The 17,776-nt window shown below is 43.8% G+C and overlaps 1 protein-coding gene across 1 annotated transcript; it reads right to left on the bottom strand.

Moving 5' to 3' along the window:
- Positions 1–846: 846 nt before the first annotated feature.
- On the bottom strand, positions 847–15,138 carry KLHL31 (kelch like family member 31). Its single transcript, XM_004599442.2, has 3 exons — positions 14,928–15,138; positions 2,366–3,568; positions 847–1,766 (listed from the first exon to the last, which is right to left on the bottom strand). Exons 2-3 carry the CDS (start codon positions 3,535–3,537, stop codon positions 1,034–1,036), a joined length of 1,905 nt encoding a protein of 634 aa, XP_004599499.1. The 5' UTR covers positions 3,538–3,568; positions 14,928–15,138; the 3' UTR covers positions 847–1,033.
- Between the last annotated feature and the right edge of the window lie 2,638 nt (positions 15,139–17,776).

Below are 17,776 nucleotides of genomic sequence, written 5' to 3'. Positions count from 1 at the left end.
AACATGACTATAAATGAATGTGTTAGATTTTGAAGTAGAAAATTAGGAGGATTGATATGAAATGGGAAACTATAGCATGCATCCAGTTATGACCAAATCTAAGCATTACAAATGTTTTCTTCATTCTTGTCATGGAAAAGAGTGAAGTAAATCAAATTACTGTTACTGCTTATGTAACCTTTCAGGGCATCTAAGCTACAGGTTAATGGTCCTTATGCCTGCAGTTTTCTTGGGAGATCTTCCCAGGGCTAATATTAGGGTCCAGTTGCCTTCAGTTACACTGGAGTATCTTTCAAGGGGAGGATGTCTGAAATTCCCTCAATAAAAGAACAAGGAATAAAAGTGCAGGAGAAACAGCACATTGATGTAAAGGCACATTAAACTATAGGATAAACAGTAGTCTACTCTGAAAACAGAATTTTATGCTCAAATTGTACGGGGCCCGAGGCTTTGAGGAAGTGGTACCCTCTCTCCCAAAGGGATCAGCTTGGCAATCCTCTCTGTAATCTATTTTCTGATCTGATTTTGTTTTTCAAAATCTTTGCTTGGTCAAGTACAGTGTTGAAATGTAGAACTGCAACCTTAAATCTAAGAGGAAATACTAATAAATGGTTTTAAAATAAATAAAATCTACACATGAAGGTTTCTAACTTCTCGGAGGAAAAGTAGCGTTTGGATATAAAATAAGCTTTGTGTGTACCTATGTGTAGAAGAAAAATCTCCAACATTGAGTGTAACGGTTATACTTTAAAAGCAGCGTGTTCCTCCTGCCACCCAGTGGCCACTGAATTAAATCCTGTTTCTTTTGTGAGCTAGGACCCTGTGTTTTGCTTAAAAAAAAAAAAAAAAAAAAAAAAGATAAACAGAGGTAGATTATGCCATATCAGGAATTTAAAGTACCAAGGCACATGCCTGGATGTATTTAAAGACATAACTATTGTAGTAAATGTTACATATTTTCCTTTTTACTAACCCCAAAGGTTAACCAAGCATACATACGCGTTCTTCCTCGCATGCCCGCACCTGTCTGGGCTCAGATACTGACTGGCACGGAGGACACCGAGCTGGCCCGGGATTCCCTAGTCACGCTGTTGGGCATTGAAAGGGTGCAGCAGGACACGCCCACGGTTGCCTCGGGCAGCTCGTCATCCTCCGTCCACTGGTTGAGCTCTGGGTTGAAGCATTGGATACACTTCTTGTACTTCTTCTCGCCCTCGTTCCAGCCTCCTACCAGGTAGGCGCGGCCGTGCAGGGCAGAGGCGCCTGCCGTGCTCACGCCCACCTGCAGCGGCGCCGCATAGCTCCACTGGCCTGTGGCCGGGCTGTAGCACTCCACGGTCAGCACGTCCACGCGCTCCCCTCGCGGCCCCACCTGGCTGCCCCCCATCACATACACCCGATCGCTCAGCGTGACTGCGCAGTGCCAGCCTCGGGGCGTGCTCAGGGCTGGCAGCTCGTGCCAGGAGTCGCTGGCTGGGTCGTAGGCGCACACGGAGCGCGAATACGCATTGCCTATGTAGCCACCAGTCACCAGCACTCGGCCATCAGCCACTGCGCTGGCATGGCAGCAGCGTGCCACTTCCAGGGGCGTCTTGGGCTGCCACTGGTTAGTGGAGGGCACATAGCACTCCAACGAGGCCAGGCTGCCCTCTGCGTTGCGGCCACCTGCGGCGTAAAGAAGCCCGTTGAACACGCTGAGGCTGAAGTGCGTGCGCTTGTGGTTCATGCTAGCCAGGTGGATCCAGCTGTTGAAGCGGGGGTCGTATCTGGAAATGCAGAAGAGACATGACATGCTTTGTTGGCAGCTGCCAGAGAAGCTGGGGAACTTGGTAAAGGCTAATGTGGAGATGCTGACCCTGTCCCTGCCAGAAGGTGAGGGACCTAGTCCAGCACCTCCCTGTAGGTGGTTGTGTATCTCTCTGAACCAGTAAGAATGAGAGGCACTTAGGCAAGGCTAGGAATGCAGTAGTGACTCCCATCCCCACCCTCTGTCCATATGACCACTTTCTTCTCTGGCCACTTGGAGAAGAGCCCGCAGAATGGGGTTTTCTGTCTCTGTGTTCAAATGATCCACTATGCAGTAGGATATAGAAATTGCCAATTATTGGTAGTATATTCTCTAGGTGTAAGGATTCTTATATGCAAATTCAAAATAATCCTGCCTACCTTTCAGAAACCTAGAGTGCCCAATATATGTGACTCTCCATGCAATAGAAAGTGCTCTCCCCATATAAGGTGACATTGTTGTGGCTTACTGTTGATTTACACAGCCAATGAACTAAGCTATAGGTATAATTCACTTCTATGTCAGAGAAATTTCCCCATAATTCTGAGCTGTTCCACTCTATCCTTAGTGATCCAGTACCTGCAGAAATTGCTGACTGCATGCTTGGCTTGATTTCTTGCATCATTCTGGTCTTCACCACCAGCCACATAAAGAAATCCATCCATCACAGCCACACACTGATTAAAACTCTTGGCCGGCATTTCTGTAAGCTTGCTCCATCCATTTTCAGGGTCTCTATACAAGACATCTCGACTCAGGGACTTCTCAGTGAGGCCTGGGCGTCCCCCTACAGTGACCAGGACTCGACAGCCGCCTCGGATTCTTGTTCTCCTAGACTGCAGTGTGTTTTGATGATACGGGAGTAAGTGATAGTTCATAGCATCTACAAGGAGTTTATGACAGTCAGCATCTTGCATCATTCTGGGTACAGATTGAACGTAATTGACCAGGTCTTGGGCAGAGATGGTTCCAAAGCGAATATTGCTCAAAAGATCAGCAGCATATTTCACTCTCTTTTGGTCAAATTCTAGCCATTTCATTGCAATCTGGAATGCTACTATCTCAGAAGGCAATTGTAAATCATCATCCATAAGCAGTTCATTAATTTGTTCAAAAGTGAGTTTCATAAATTGATCTGACTCCGCAAATTCGAGGAAGTTATCCCGTAAAAATTTCTGGGCTGCTGCTTTTGCCGTTTTCAGGGAGTACGTTTCAGCAATGTTAACCACATACATGCAGTTCTCAACAGTCATCTCTCGTATTAGAAAATCACTGCACATCTTTACCAGTGTATGGATCTGCAGATAAACAGCAGCAGAAATGATGCTTCCTATCGTATACAAGGAGAGCGTCAGCTTCCCAGTGTAGGCGTAGGCAATGACCGTGGCCAGGCCCAGTGGCGAGATGTCATTGAGATCCACCCTTTGAGTTGATGGGTCTCTTTTCAGGATGTTGTAAAAGTACTCACTGCATGAAGCCATCACTGACTTATGAACATCAAAGGATTTGGTTTTGGTACCAATAACTAAATCACAGAGGAAGCTCTCCTGCCGCATCTTGCTTAAGCCTTCCAGGAGGTTGGGGCCATAAGAAGCATCTGTCAGTTCAGAAGAAATGCAGTGAAGGCCATTGCCTCCCTCCAGCAGCCCATTCAGGGTGTTCAGTTTGCTGAGAGGACTGTCTTCGACAATTATAGTCATCTCATTGATGTCTCCTTTGTTCTTTTTGACACTCTTCTTTTTGGGTGCCATGTTGGCAAAAACTGTCACAGGCAAGAGCTTGCTAAAAAGGAAAGAGAGGAAAAGGAAAAGAAAACAGAAGGTGTGGTATGATTTTGACTGTGCTTTGGACTTTGAAGTGTTACATTGAGGAACTCTTTTGGTAATAGTGTTTTAGTGACATAAAAGAGACTAATCCTCAAAAACAAATGTGAAAACTTACATTAAACTGGAGGCACAATTTATGGAAGCTTGACTCTAACATCAAGACAATCCTAAAAAGATTTGGATTATCGAATATGATTACTGTAGCTGTATTGCCAAGTAGTTATGATATGGTAGAAATGAAAACTTTTGATTCACCTATATAGAATGGAATGGTACTAAACGAAGGAATGGAGTTTTTTATGAAGGAATAGAAAATAATTAATTGGAACAAAACCCAATATATGGGGCCCCGTTAAATACATATACAAGCATAAATCAACACTTCACAACTTTGTGTTTCTTAACAGGTAATTTTATATGCTTTTTTTGAGATTTATTTATTTTTTTTATTACACAGATATACAGAGAGGAGGAGAAACAGGGAGGAAGATCTTCCGTCCGATGATTCACTCCCCAAGTGGCTGCAATGGCTGATGCTTCGCTGATCCGATGCCAGGAACCTGGAACCTCTTCCGGGTCTCCCACACGGGTACAGGGTCCTAATGCTTTGGACCGTCCTGGACTGCTTTCCCAGGACACAAGCAGGGAACTGGATGGGAAGTGGAGCTGCCGGGTTTAGAACCGGCACCCATATGGGATCCCGGGGCTTGTTCAAGGTGAGGACTTTAGCTGCTAGGCCACGCCACCAGGCCCAGGTAATTTTATATGTTTATACAAACTTATTTCTGCATAATTTTGAGCAGTGGTATGCTGCAAATCAACTGTCTGGAGGAGAAAAAACTAGTCCTTATTCCTTATCTGCCTTTTTGTGGTGCAATTATGACTGATTCTAAGCTTTCAGTTCTTTCATAACTAACTTGACAAATTTCTGAAAATGTAGCAGTTCTGTGAGTCAGTTCTATTATAACCTTCCTAGAGAACTTAATATCAGAAATAAATTCACTAGGACCAGCATTGTGGTACAGCATGTTAAATGGCTTTGTATACCACTGGCATCCCATATTAGTCCTGGCTGCTTTGCTTCCAATCCATCTCCCTGCCAATCCGCCTGAGAAGGCAGCAGAAGGTGGCTCAAGCACTGGGGCTCCTATAATCCACATCATGATCTGGATGGAGTTTCAGGCTCCTGGCTTTGGCCTGACTCAGCTCTGGCAGTTGTGGCCATTTGAAGAGTGAGCTGGTAAACAGAAAGAAGATCACCCCCTCTCTCTACCTGTTACTCTCCCTCTCAAACAAATAAACCTTTAAAAGGACTGTAACATATATGTCCTCCTTTTCCTTTTTTGCAAACAGTGCCAAAGTTGTCCTTACCTTGTGAAATCAATTATGAATCTATCATCACTTTAGAGTTCAAAAGCATTCAGCTTACAGGTTGAGGGTTCCTTGTGGGACTTTCTAGGGGGCAGCTTAAAATGGTTTGTTCAGTAAGTAGTTATTAGGTATCTGCTGCTATGTGGGCAGGGCGTGTAAAGAATGGTGGAATCCTACAAGATGTAATTTGTTTTAGACAAGACATGATAAATGCAAAATGATAACATAGAGCTAGGTAAGCATAGCGAATTAAATTTCAAAAGAAAGTTCTGTTCTGTTTATATTCCTGGAAGAACTTTGTGGTCCATTCTTTTATACTGATATAAGGTTCATAAATACTGATTCTTTTAGAGAAAATCCTAAACCCTAGGAGTAATCAGCATGTTTCAGACTGGATGTTAAATCTTGATTTTTTTCTTCATCATGAATAAGGATTTTTTCTTTTTGTGGTTGTTGTTGGTGGTGGTGTCATGATGTTGAAAATAATAGTGGGCCTGTTGCGGAAGCCCAGTTGCCTAATCATCCACTTTGCAAGTGTCAGGATCCCATATAAGTACTGGTTCATGTTCTGTCTGCTCCATTTCCCATCCAGCTCTCTGCTTATGGCCTGAGAAAGCAGTAGAGGATGGCCTGAAAACCTTGGGACCCTGCACCTGCGTTGGAAATCCAGAAAAAGCTCCAGGCTCCCTGCTTCTACCTTCAGATCAGCTCGGCTCTGGCTGTTATGGCCATTTTGGGAGTGAAGCAGCAGATGGACTATTGCTCCTTTGCTCTATAAATCTGTTTTCCCAATAAAAACAAATAAATCTTTTAAAAGGAGAAAATATTAGTAACTCAAAACACAGAGTCCCTAAAATCAGAATGGATTCAGGCACAGTGGTAGGAACTGGGTCCCACAGTGCCTCCTGGGGCACTGTCCATTAGTCTTGAGTTATTGCCTCATAGTAACTGAAACACAGACCCAGAGAGTCCTAGGAAAGAAACAAAAACAGTCCAGCTTGTTATCTATCACTTTTCTGTCTAACATTTACAGGAGATCTCAGAATTTTCACCAAGCTGTGGAGAAAAAGGGTCAGCAAGAAATTCTAGCTGAAGACATGGCTGTAAGATTGAACAACAGTATCTCATTGCCAGTTGTTGCCAGTCTTCCTGTTCTACATTGCTGTTCTCTTATTCCATTTTAAATAAAGTGTCTTCAAGTGTCCTTAATAAAGCCTGGCTAAGGGCCAACTAGCTCACTATGTTTTTAGGACTGAACATCATACAAAGATAGCAACTACCAGCTGGGTGGTGGGGAGGACTGAGGAGAAGTAGGAGGGACTACCCGAGATAGTAGGGAATGCAAAACATGAGGAGGATTTTGTGTGGGAGTCAACCCCTCCCACACACACACAGATTTCTTTGTGGCTTTTAGCCTAAGAGCTGGCTGCAGATTACTATTGCACAGGACAGCTGCAATTCCAGTTTCTGGATCAAATAATCTGAAGCCAAAGTTTGTAGAACCACATTCACTGAAAGTGAGAGCAATTTAGGGAAAGAGATCCAGACAGGGCAATTCCGATGGAAACCTGAATCTGTAGGAAGGAGTGAAGAACATCAGAGATGGTAGTCGGCCTGGAAGCACGTTTTCTTCTCCTAAAGTTCTTTATCATACATGTTACTCTCCAGAGCAAAAAGGATGTTACCTTGTGAGGTTTAGGTGTAATAGTGCCTGTGGCGGGCCCGGCGGCGTGGCCTAGCGGCTAAAGTCCTCGCCTTGAAAACCCCGGGATCCCATATGGGCGCCGGTTCTAATCCCAGCAGCTCCACTTCCCATCCAGCTCCCTGCTTGTGGTCTGGGAAAGCAGTTGAGGACGGCCCAATGCATTGGGACACTGCACCCGTGTGGGAGACCCGGAAGAGGTTCCAGGTTCCCGGCTTTGGATCGGCGCAGCACCAGCATCGGCCCGTTGCGGCTCACTTGGGGATTGAATCTTCGGATGGAAGATCTTCCTCTCTGTCTCTCCTCCTCCTCTCTGTATATCTGGCTGTAATAAAAATGAATAAATCTTTTAAAAAAAAATAGTGCCTGTGGCAATCACAGCATGAAATGAAGGGTGACAGTCGTAAAAGAATTTGAATAGTTTCAAGGTTTCTACATTTTATGCGTAATGATATAATAATAACTTACACAGCCTGACAAAGTTTAACTCTGCATATTATAATATATATGTGTGTGTGTATGTATATGTATATATATAAAATGTTGCCCCATAAACTAACAATATGAGCGACATATTTCAGTACCCACATTAAAAAGGTACAAAGTGGGGGTTGGAGGGAAGGGTGTTGTGAGGCAATGGTTAAGCCACCATCTTAGATGCTGGTAGCCCATTTGGAACACTACTTAAAGTACCAGCTGCTTGGGCCTAGCACAACAGTTCACTAGCTAAATCCTCGCCTTGCAAACACCAAGATCCCATATGAGCACCAGTTCATGTCCTGGCTGCTCCACTTCCTATCCAGCTCCATGTTTGTGGCTTGGGAAAGCAGTCGAGGATGGCCCAAATCTTGGGCACCCTCACCCACTTGGGAGGTCCCGAAGAAGCTCCTGGTACCTGGCTTTGGATTGGCTCAACTCTGGCTGTCGTGTTCCATACAGATGGAAGAACTTTCTCTTTTTCTGACTATACATAAAAATTTATTAGAAACATTTCCAACAAAAATAAATAAATCTTTTAAAAATATGTATGAGAGCACTTCAGCCATCTTCATCAAAAGCAATGGCCTTTGTTAGCTGTGTCTTTTTTAGAAATAAGGAAGGCACATATTCAGGAGAGCTGCCAGGTAATGGAGAACCGCTCACATGGAGCAGGAGACTATTTGGAGCAAGAAGACATGGCAGTGCAGAACAAGAACTTGCAAATAGCAGTTATGGGGAGATTTCTGCAACATGTAAAGATTTTTGAGGAATTTTGGAAAATGGAACTTATGAAATCACATGGGCTGAGAAATTTATTATTTTTGTTTTGAGGTAAATGCTAGGGTTTGGGATATTTAGTTACAGGTTAGGTATGCAAAATCACAGACTGTATTTAACAGATTGAGTCTACGTCTGGACCTAATGATTCAACTTATGTTGATGGAGAGATGTTAGGACTGGAAGGGGTGCAGATAACACCAATTCAGTTGGCTCCTGGCAACTAGAATTCTAACATGGGTTGGAATAAGAGAGAGGGAAGTAGAGGGAATATTTCAAGTTGAAACAGGGAAGGGCTACATGCTAGGAGAAGGCTAGAAGCCTAAGGTCATGAGGGAAATAGCTGAGCTAGTCATATTGGGCTACTATACACAGAATGTTCCAGAAGGGTTAGAATTTGGTAAGTTAACATGAAATGAGAAGGATTAAGAAAACCCCAGAAAGGGAGAAGAAGACAGCCCAGGACTAGATAAAATAGGACCTGGCACGATAGCTAAGTGGCTAAATCCTCGCTTTACCTGCGCTGGGATCCTCTATGGGCACAGGTTCAGTTCCTGGATGCTATGCTTCCCATACAGCTCCCTCCTTGTGGCCTGGGAAGTCCTGGCTTCTGGCTTCTGATCAGCTCAGCTCTGGCTGTTGTGGCCAGTTGGGAAGTGAACTAGCAGACGGAAGATCTCTGTCTCTCATTTTCTCTGTAAACCTACCTTTCCAATAAAAATTTTAAAGCCTTATTAAAAAAAAGACTAGTGATATCAGAAAATGTTTTTCCTTGCCTTTCCTTGTCCTGTTTCCTGGTGATGTCTCTCTCCTCCATCATCTGGCCTTCATGTTGCCCTGGCATTCCCTCTATGGACCTGATGCTGATCTTGCTTCACTTGTGGGAATTTCCATGACCCTTTCTTTATCTGCATACCGTTGTCCTTGTTGTCTTTTTCCAGGGCCTGGAATGACACCTGAGCTGATCTGACGAACGATCCAAGATCTTCAGTTAAGGACAAGTCTACTCTGCTTCCTAGATGTGAGTGTTTTTTGTTTTGCTTTTTTCTTGAAAATTAGTATTCTTTTATGACTCAAATACAAACTCCTAACTGATGTGTGTGTGTGTGTGTGTGTGTGTGTGTGTGTGTGTAGTTATTATTTAGTAAAAAGGGCTTGGAGTTTTAGAGCCCTTGAAATCACTTTGTAGTTGTAACTGGCTTTTCTAGCTCTCTCTAGGGAAGGCAGAGACAAATAGACATTGGATGATTTAAGAGAATATTAAAATCAGAGCCTAGAGGCAGTGTCCAGGTGGCTGCATTTTCTAGGCTAACCTTTATAGAACTTTCATTGCATACTATTCCTGGGTCTGTCCTTCCTGGGTGAGGCGGCTGTCTTCACACCTTGCTTAGGCACTCTCAATCTGTGCCATGTGCCTCCAAAAGGACAGTGTAGATCCCTCGGAGGGGTCACTGCTTTGCAGATGAGGGAAGCTGGGATGTCATCAAGGCTATAGAGATGTTCCTTGGTTCCTGTAACCCATGGGGATTGTCAGACCCACAGTCATATTTACATTATGATTGAGGGCAGTCTTAAAGGAGAGATGTTACAAAGGGTGGCTTAGGAGTGCATGCATGCATTAAAAAAGTATTATTTGTTCATTGGTATGATGCAGGGCTTCAAGGCGAATTGTATGGAAAAGCATATTGTTACAATTGTACCTATCAACTACATTAAGTCTCTACTTATGTTAATATCACAAAACATTTTTTAACAATTTAACATCATACAAAATTATTTGTTAGCTGGATCATTGGTGAGCATACAGTTTAGCGCAATTTGCACAGAAATTGTTGCTTTCTGCCATTATACAAATGTTCCTCTGTACGCCTGGGGTCATATAGCAACTGATTACCAGTGACAGTTGCAAAAACAGTCACTATTTGGCTGGGACGAAAAGCTGCTAAAAGAATGAATTGCATGTTTATATGCTCATATGTAATGGAAAGTATAATGTAGGTGCTGAGCAATACATTTTTGAAAGCATTATATTATTTTTAGTTAAATTTATACTTTAACTTGAGTTAGATTAAGAGCTTTACTTACTATTAATTTAGGGTTTTTTTTTAGTGATTTATTTATTTCTATTGCAAAGTCACATATACAGAGAGGAGGAGGAGAGACAATGATTCACTCCCCAAGCGGCCAAAATGGCTAGAGCTGAGCCAATCTGAAGCCAGGAACCTGGGGCCTCTTCCAGGTCTCCCATATGGGTGCAGGATCCCAAGGCTTTGGGCCGTCCTGCTTTCCCAGGCCACAAGCAGGGAAATGGATGGGAAGCGGGGCCTCCGGGATTAGAACCTACGCCCATATGGGATCCCGGCGCGTTCAGGGTTAGGACTTTAGCTGCTACCTCGTTGGGCCCAAATTAGATTATTTTTGTTTGTTCTCAGCCAAGTGAATACTTCACGGTCAGCTGTTCAGGGGGCAGCCAGCAGACACGGCAATCACCATGGTTACCATACCTTAAGGCGGGCTTGGCTCGGGTATGAGTAGTGCACCCTTGTTGAGCATCTGCTGGTTGGGGTTTTTTCCATTTTTGCTCAACTACAGTGGGTTTGTTACTCCACCTTAACAAGAAGGGACTCTTGGAAGCTGCCCTATACGATCAAAGGGAAGGAGAACGTCACAGCACTCCCTGATCACTCTAAGCGGCTTGTACTTGTCAGAGGGCCCCTACCTTAGTAGCAAACACTGGAAAGAAGAGCAGGTCTAGCCATAGCAGCTGAGGTTGTGTAATGGGATGAGCAGCTATTTGGAGGCACTGACAGTCCCTCCCTATTCTTTCCCTTTTTTGGTCAAAAAGGCTTTGCATGGGGCTGCATGTAGAAGGGTCCCTCTGTTTCAGAGGCTATGCTGAAGGGAGCCCACGAAGTTCCTTGCCCTGGCTATGAAAGCCACAGCACCCTTTATTTTGTGTTTCATCCTCCATCACCCAGAGCAGCCTCTTGGACCCCTGGGAATAGCAGCCCATTAGCAAGTGGGCAGCAGGGTATTAGGTAGCAGTACTGCACACTCTTCCCCAAGGCCTCGGCAGATGCTGGCTCTTGGGTCACTTCTGAGACAATAGTGTCATGTATTTAACTCTGACAGATAGCTGGGCAGAGCTATGACTCATCACATTTTTCACCATTTTCTGTATTAGCCAAGCTTAAGAAGGTTAGTAACTAATTTCTACATGCAAATCACAAAGCATGAATAAATACTACATATTGTACATAGACCAATACTCTAATTTCTACTTAGAATAATAACCATTTCTACTTAGAATAATAATTATAATTATCATTTATTAATTGAAGGCTTGCTATATGTTGATCCCTGAATTAAGTAGGTTTTTTTTCATTTGAATTGTATAGTAAGTAACTAGCACAGAATCCTAAGGGGTAGGTTATTATGTTCATTTTGCAAGTGAAGAAATTAAGATTGAGTTTATAAAAAACACGTGTCCCGGGCCCGGTGGCGTGGCCTAGCGGCTAAAGTCCTCACCTTGAAGGCCCCAGGATCCCATATGGGCGCCGGTTCTAATCCCGGCAGCTCCACTTTCCATCCAGCTCCCTGCTTGTGGCCTGGGAAAGCAGCTGAGGATGGCCCAAAACTTTGGGACCCTGCACCCGCGTGGGAGACCCGGAGGAGGTTCCTGGTTCCTGGTTCCTGGCATCGGATCGGCGCGTACCGGCCCATTGCGGCTCACTTGGGGAGTGAATCATCGGACGGAAGATCTTCCTCTCTGTCTCTCCTCCTCTCTGTATATCTGACTTTGTAATAAAAATAAATCTTAAAAAAAAAAAAACCAGGTGTCCTGGGTCACACAAGTAAGCATGCAGTATTGTTGAGTAAAGTTTCAAGGCCAGAGGAACCCTGTCACCCCATAGCTCCTCCCTGAAATCCAACCAAGGGGACCAGAATCTTTGGGAGGTTAACAGATAGCTTTGTCCAGCATGAGAAGATCAAGACTGAATGATGTGGAGCAAAATTTGGATGTACAGAACATAAAATGGCTCCTTCTCATTCCAAATATCACAATAAGACCGTTGTCTTGGCGAATATAAATAAATTTTGGGAGGATACACAGATCTTGTGAATCTCTTTATCCTAAAAAGGGTATGAAGGATGTTAAACTCCAGTAGGCTGAATCAGCCAAGTGTATAAATAGGTCCAAGGAGAGCTTGCATGGAATTGTTGAGTAGGTAACTGAACACTTCCTTTTAAGTGACAGATTAAATATCAAATTACTGTTTTGTTAGAACAATTAAAAATTAGTAATTTCATGTGGCTCAGTATAGCTGGAGGTTGTGTCTGGTGTTTATCTGTTACACATATGGACTCTGTGTATACAAAGATCAGTCTAATTCTATTCTTCAAGTCTGGGTTTGAGCCATAAAGACCAATGCAAATTTTCAGCTTTAATTTTGTCAAAAGTTTTTTATTAAATTGGCTCTCTCTCCTGGGCATTCATATATAATGGGTGGAAGGGGTTGGAAAGTGAGTTGATTCCTCCCTTGATCACTATAGAACTAGAACCTAGAATTTCCTGTTCATTCTTCTCTAAGCATTTGTTAGACCTGGGCAAAACATTCATATTTCAGGATTTCAGTCTAGCTATCTGTTAAATGAGGAGATAAGACCCATTCAGTTGCAAAGTTTTATAGAGTTAAAAACACACAGCTCAGGGCCTGATGCAGTAGCCTTGCACCTGAAGTCCTCGCCTTGCAAGCGCCGGGATCCCATATGGGCACAAGTCCGTGCCCTGTTGGCCCCGCTTCCCATCCAGCTCCCTGCCTGTAGCCTGGGAAAGCAGTGGAGGGTGGTCCAAAGCCTTGGGACCCTGCACCCGCATGGAGGCTCTGGGCAGCTTCTGGCTTTGGATCAGCTCAGCTCTGGCCATTACGGCCACTTGTGGAGTGAATCAGCGGATGGAGGATCTTCCTCTCTATCTCTCCTCCTCTTTGTATATCTGACTTTCCAATGAAAATAAATAAATCTTTTTTTTTTTTTTAAGATTTTATTGTTATTGGAAAGCCGGATATACAGAGAGGAGGAGAGACAGAAAGGAAGATCTTCCATCCGATGTTTCACTCCCCAAGTGAGCCGCAACGGGCCGGTACGCGCCAATCCGATGCCGGGACCAGGAACCTCTTCCGGGTCTCCCACGCGGGTGCAGTGTCCCAAAGCTTTGGGCCATCCTCGACTGCTTTCCCAGGCCACAAGCAGGGAGCTGGATGGAAAGTGGAGCTGCCGGGATTAGAACCGGTGCCCATATGGGATCCTGGGGCGTTCAAGGCGAGGACTTTAGCCGTTAGGCCACGCCACCGGGCCCGAAAATAAATAAATCTTAAAAAAATTTTAAAAAACCACACAGCTGATTTTTACTATTGGAATTGTCATAGTTTTGGTATCGCGTTTTCTCTGAATCAGGTGTTCAATAGCTCTGGAATTGACTTGTTATCAGATGGCAATGAACTGACAGAGACAGGCTGTTTTCACATTGGCTCTGTGTAGTCAGGTCTGAGCTGTCAGATTTGGTAAATAAAAATATAAGATACCCATGTAAATTTAAATTTTAGAGAACCATGAAGTATGGTTTGGGCCGTACTTAGTATTTTATACTAAAAGCTGATCTGTGGCCCAACTGAAATGCGTGTGTGGCTCGATGATCTAAGTTGACTTGGGTCCCAGCTGGGCCCACAGGCTCTGCAGATATTTTGAAATGTTTTCTGTAAATGTGCTCACATGCACTTTTCTGTAGCATGTGCTTCCTTGATGTTCTCCAAAGGGTTTATAATCTGAAGCGGAGCCAAAACCACTGCACTGCGGATTCTGATGCCAAGAGCTGGTAACGTCATTGCACCCGTTCCTAAGTGGGCCAGGCTCTGTAAGTACTGCACTTCAGTAAATTCCTCCCGGGCCCAAACTGAACCCAGATGAAAGCTCAGAGGACAGAACTGGTTGCAGAAACCGCTGTCACTTTATGTTTAAGAACATTTCTTTTACATGCCAGCCTTGCCTCTTGGGTGAGACTCTTCATGGGGTGAGTTGAAAAGCCATGTGTGCTAAACTGTCACTGTCACTCTCGTGCCAGAATAAGTTGGGATCCCAGAATGCCTTCTGCCAAGGTGGCCAATCAGCTATCCCTGCCTCCCCTCCCTGTCAAATTCCAGTCCCAGCATCTGTCTGCGCTCATCAGTGCTACCTCCAGGAATAGAAACAACCTGGCTTCTTATCGTGCCATTTTAAGTTGCAGCCAACTGAAGGGGGTTGTTCCGCTTAACCATTTCATAGTGTTTTCTAAATAGAAAATGTATATCAGGGTAGCCATATATGCCTGCCTACCAAAAACAAACAAGCTAACAACAACAACAAAAAAAAAACACCAAAAGATTTTCAAAAGTCAAGTCATAGATTTGGCCTTCTCACAGTGGGAATTTCTCTGTTTTCAAAGATCATATTTCTTTGAGTTCAAAGACTTGGCTGCTTTTCATACTTCAAGATAGTTACTTAACTAAACTTACTAAACTAATCTGCTTATCAAATGTTTAAATGGTTCCTGATAAAAGTAAAGATGTAATTCTAAAAGTTTGTGAACAAAACCTAGAAATTCAGTCTCCTTTTCTTTGTAAAATAGTGAAAGAAGAACGATCCTTAAGCTCTTAAGACTTAAAATTATTCTAGGAAGTTACAAGTCATTTTACTTTCATAGGGCATGTCTTGCAGGAATTTCTGTTCCTGTCACAGTCCTCTAATTGGTCACATTTTTCACACTTCAGAAAATTGTGCTTTTTGAGGGGATGCGGGGTCTCCCAACTGCAGATCAGAAGCAATCTGCCCTAGCTGGAGACTCCCTTAACCACAGACACCCGGCCATGCCACCCTGTCCCACCCACACAGCCACACACTCTCAGGATGGAGAAAGTGGGAATTGGCAAATATGGTCCCAACTCCTTACCCTCCTGTGTCAAGGGTCGCAGCCCAACTTGCGATGGAGAAGGTTTAGCAGCACACTCCTCTTAGGAGACAATCTGGAGAAACAGACAGGAGGAGAAGGAGGATCTTGTGGGGCCACCCAGCCACCTGACCAGCCCCAGCAGCAACAGTAATTTTTAGAGTGACCCTTTGCCGTCCCACTGGCAAAAGCAGGCAGAGTCTGTGCCTTCGCTGGGAGCAGCCCCGTGAGCCCTCCTCTTCCTCTTTGGCCCTCAGTTGCAGGCCATCCTGGGGCAGAGGCGGGGCTCTGCTTGGGGGGCAGGGTCAGGTTTCTTATCTTGGCCAGTTGTAGAAGAAGTAGAAAAAAAGAGCTTAGTCTTTTCCTGGATGTGAATGAAGAAAGAAAAGGAAAGCAAGTGAATGTTTAAGTGTTGAAAGCACAGATTTGGGTAGAGTAAGAGGAAGGGAAGGTAGCGGATGAGCATTGGTTTCTGGAGAGGTAACCAGCCTGGTCATATGAGGTCCTTTGAGAGAAGTGTGGCTATGAATAGACTGTTTTTTAAGAGAGGAGAACATGGACTCATTTGCCAGGGCATGGCACCTTCCACAGATCTCACATGCAGCACTAGCATTTTAGAGTTTAACAGAGTGAGGTTTGCCACTCGCCCATGATTCCACGGTGATCCACGGGATAGTCTGAGATAAGTGCACACTCCTGCATACATACAGTTGCTTTGGCAGCTCTTCACATGAAAAACAAAATCCAAAGGATTGGAATGAACTACAAGCTTTTAATAGGCACCAGAAGTGTGAAGTGACTGCTGCAAACATTAGGCCACAGTAATAGAAAAGTAGCTCATGAATAAGAAATGTTCTAATTCTGCTTCATTAGTCAGAGGGAGTGTTAAGCTTTGCTTTGCTGTCTTGATACACAGAAAAATTATCCCACAATATGAAAAAGATGAAAGGAAGAGAATTTAGAAGCTGTGAATATTCATATTGGAGACATCTAAAGAGAAGCACACTAAGAAATGAATTAAGATAGATGAGACTGGGGGGCTGACGCTATGCCAGCTAAAGTCCTGGCTGCTCCATTTCCTATCTAGCGACCTGCTGAAGTGCCTGGAAAGCAGCAAACAATGGACCAATTACTTGGGCCCCTATGAACTACTGGCTTCAATCTAGCCTAATTATAGTGTTGCACAGGATTTTGATATCCCCAGAAAATCATCGAGTTTGAAGTTGATGCTAACACATAAAGGTGGTTTATTCCAGTTAACCTATGTCTCCCAGCCACCCTCCCTACCCCCACCCTCCTACTCCCAGCCCTACTGCAGCCGAGGCTGCAGCAGGAACAGCAGGGCAGAAAAAAGAGATCAAGGTTGAACAGCACAGGGTTCTTATACATTTCAGGCCAATTCTATATAATTGTACAGTCATGATTGGTCAGTTTATCTGTTAACTTTCAAAAAGAGCAACTTGGCAGGCTTCTATTAGTAGGTTTGAAGCAAGCAACTTTCAAAAAGTACAAACTGATGGGCTATAGGGCAGTGAATCTTTTCTAACACCAGGGACCTCCTTCCTGAGGAGTGCTCTGCCTACGTGACCTGCCGGGTGTCCTGCCGGGTGTCACATGGGCTGCCAGGCCTAGAGTTCACACAGCCCCCAGCCAAGCAAGTGAGGCAGAAATCACAAAAGCAGAAAACACCTAGGTTCTTCGCTAGCTGTTGTAGCCATTTGGGAAATGAACCAGCAAATGGAAAATTCTCTTTCATTCTCTCTCTTTTTCTATCTGCTGTTCAAATTAATAAATATTTTAAAAAAAAAAGATGAGACTCCCATGACCAAGTGTTTGGAGGGCTAGTGTGCAGTAAAGGGATTCAGTTGAATTGCTTTAATTTAAGATGTTAGGTCCAATGGATGGAAATCCCAGAAGAATAAATTTGAAATATGGATGAAAAAATATTTTACCAACTGGGTTCTAATAATGAATATGGCAGCCTTGGGAAAAAAAGGTCCCTATAATTAGAAGGATGGAAATAAAAGAAGCTATTGAGTGATGTGGAAGAGACGCATGCACTGGCAAGGGGCTTGGACTGGATCAGTTCTGGCACCTTTCCAGTGCTAACATGCTATGAATTTCTAGGTACTGTCCTCTCATTCTCCTGACATGACTCAGCTCTTGGATGGTGTCTGTCTCAGTTGCCCTTTCTGTTAGAATTATAGTCAGCTTTATAGCAGGCAGAACTACTTTGATTTCTTAATAAGAAAACCCTTTGCTTCTACTCACAGATGTCTAGCACAATATGTATTGGAAGTAAGTCATAGACATTTCATTTCTGGTTTGCTCCCAAGAGATCTTTCTTAGTTCTACATCTGCAACTTAGGGAAAAGGGCACAGTTTTAAACCCTATTTTCATGTGTGATAATGATGATAGATGGTAGTAAGGAACTTCGAGAAACAGGTGTTGGTACCAATAATATAGCATCATAGAAAAGTCATCCCTGCTAATATGAAGAAATTTCGCATTCAAAAAACTTGCTGTCACTTGGTTTGACAAAAGTTTAGAGACTGATGCATGTGGCCAGTTTGAGTTAAAATGATATAACTTTCTTAGTTAGCACGTTTAGAGCCATGTATGTTCTCCACCAATTGGTCTCTTCCATTAAGACTCCTCCCTTCTCCTGCCTGACTGCTTCCCCACCCAACACTCAGCTGCTCAAGTGACTTCTTCCCTGTTGCCATAATGCCGTGAGCATGTCAGACGGTCCTGGAACTTACAACATTATGATGAAAAGTTTTCTCCTCCCTTGCCTGTGAAATCCTAGGGACAGGTGCTTTGTAACATTTGTGTGTGTGTGTGTGTGTTT

The sequence above is a fragment of the Ochotona princeps genome, chromosome 1, assembly GCF_030435755.1.
Source record: "Ochotona princeps isolate mOchPri1 chromosome 1, mOchPri1.hap1, whole genome shotgun sequence".
Classification (NCBI taxonomy): Eukaryota; Metazoa; Chordata; class Mammalia; order Lagomorpha; family Ochotonidae; genus Ochotona; species Ochotona princeps.
This window is presented reverse-complemented; position numbering and strand designations above follow the sequence as displayed.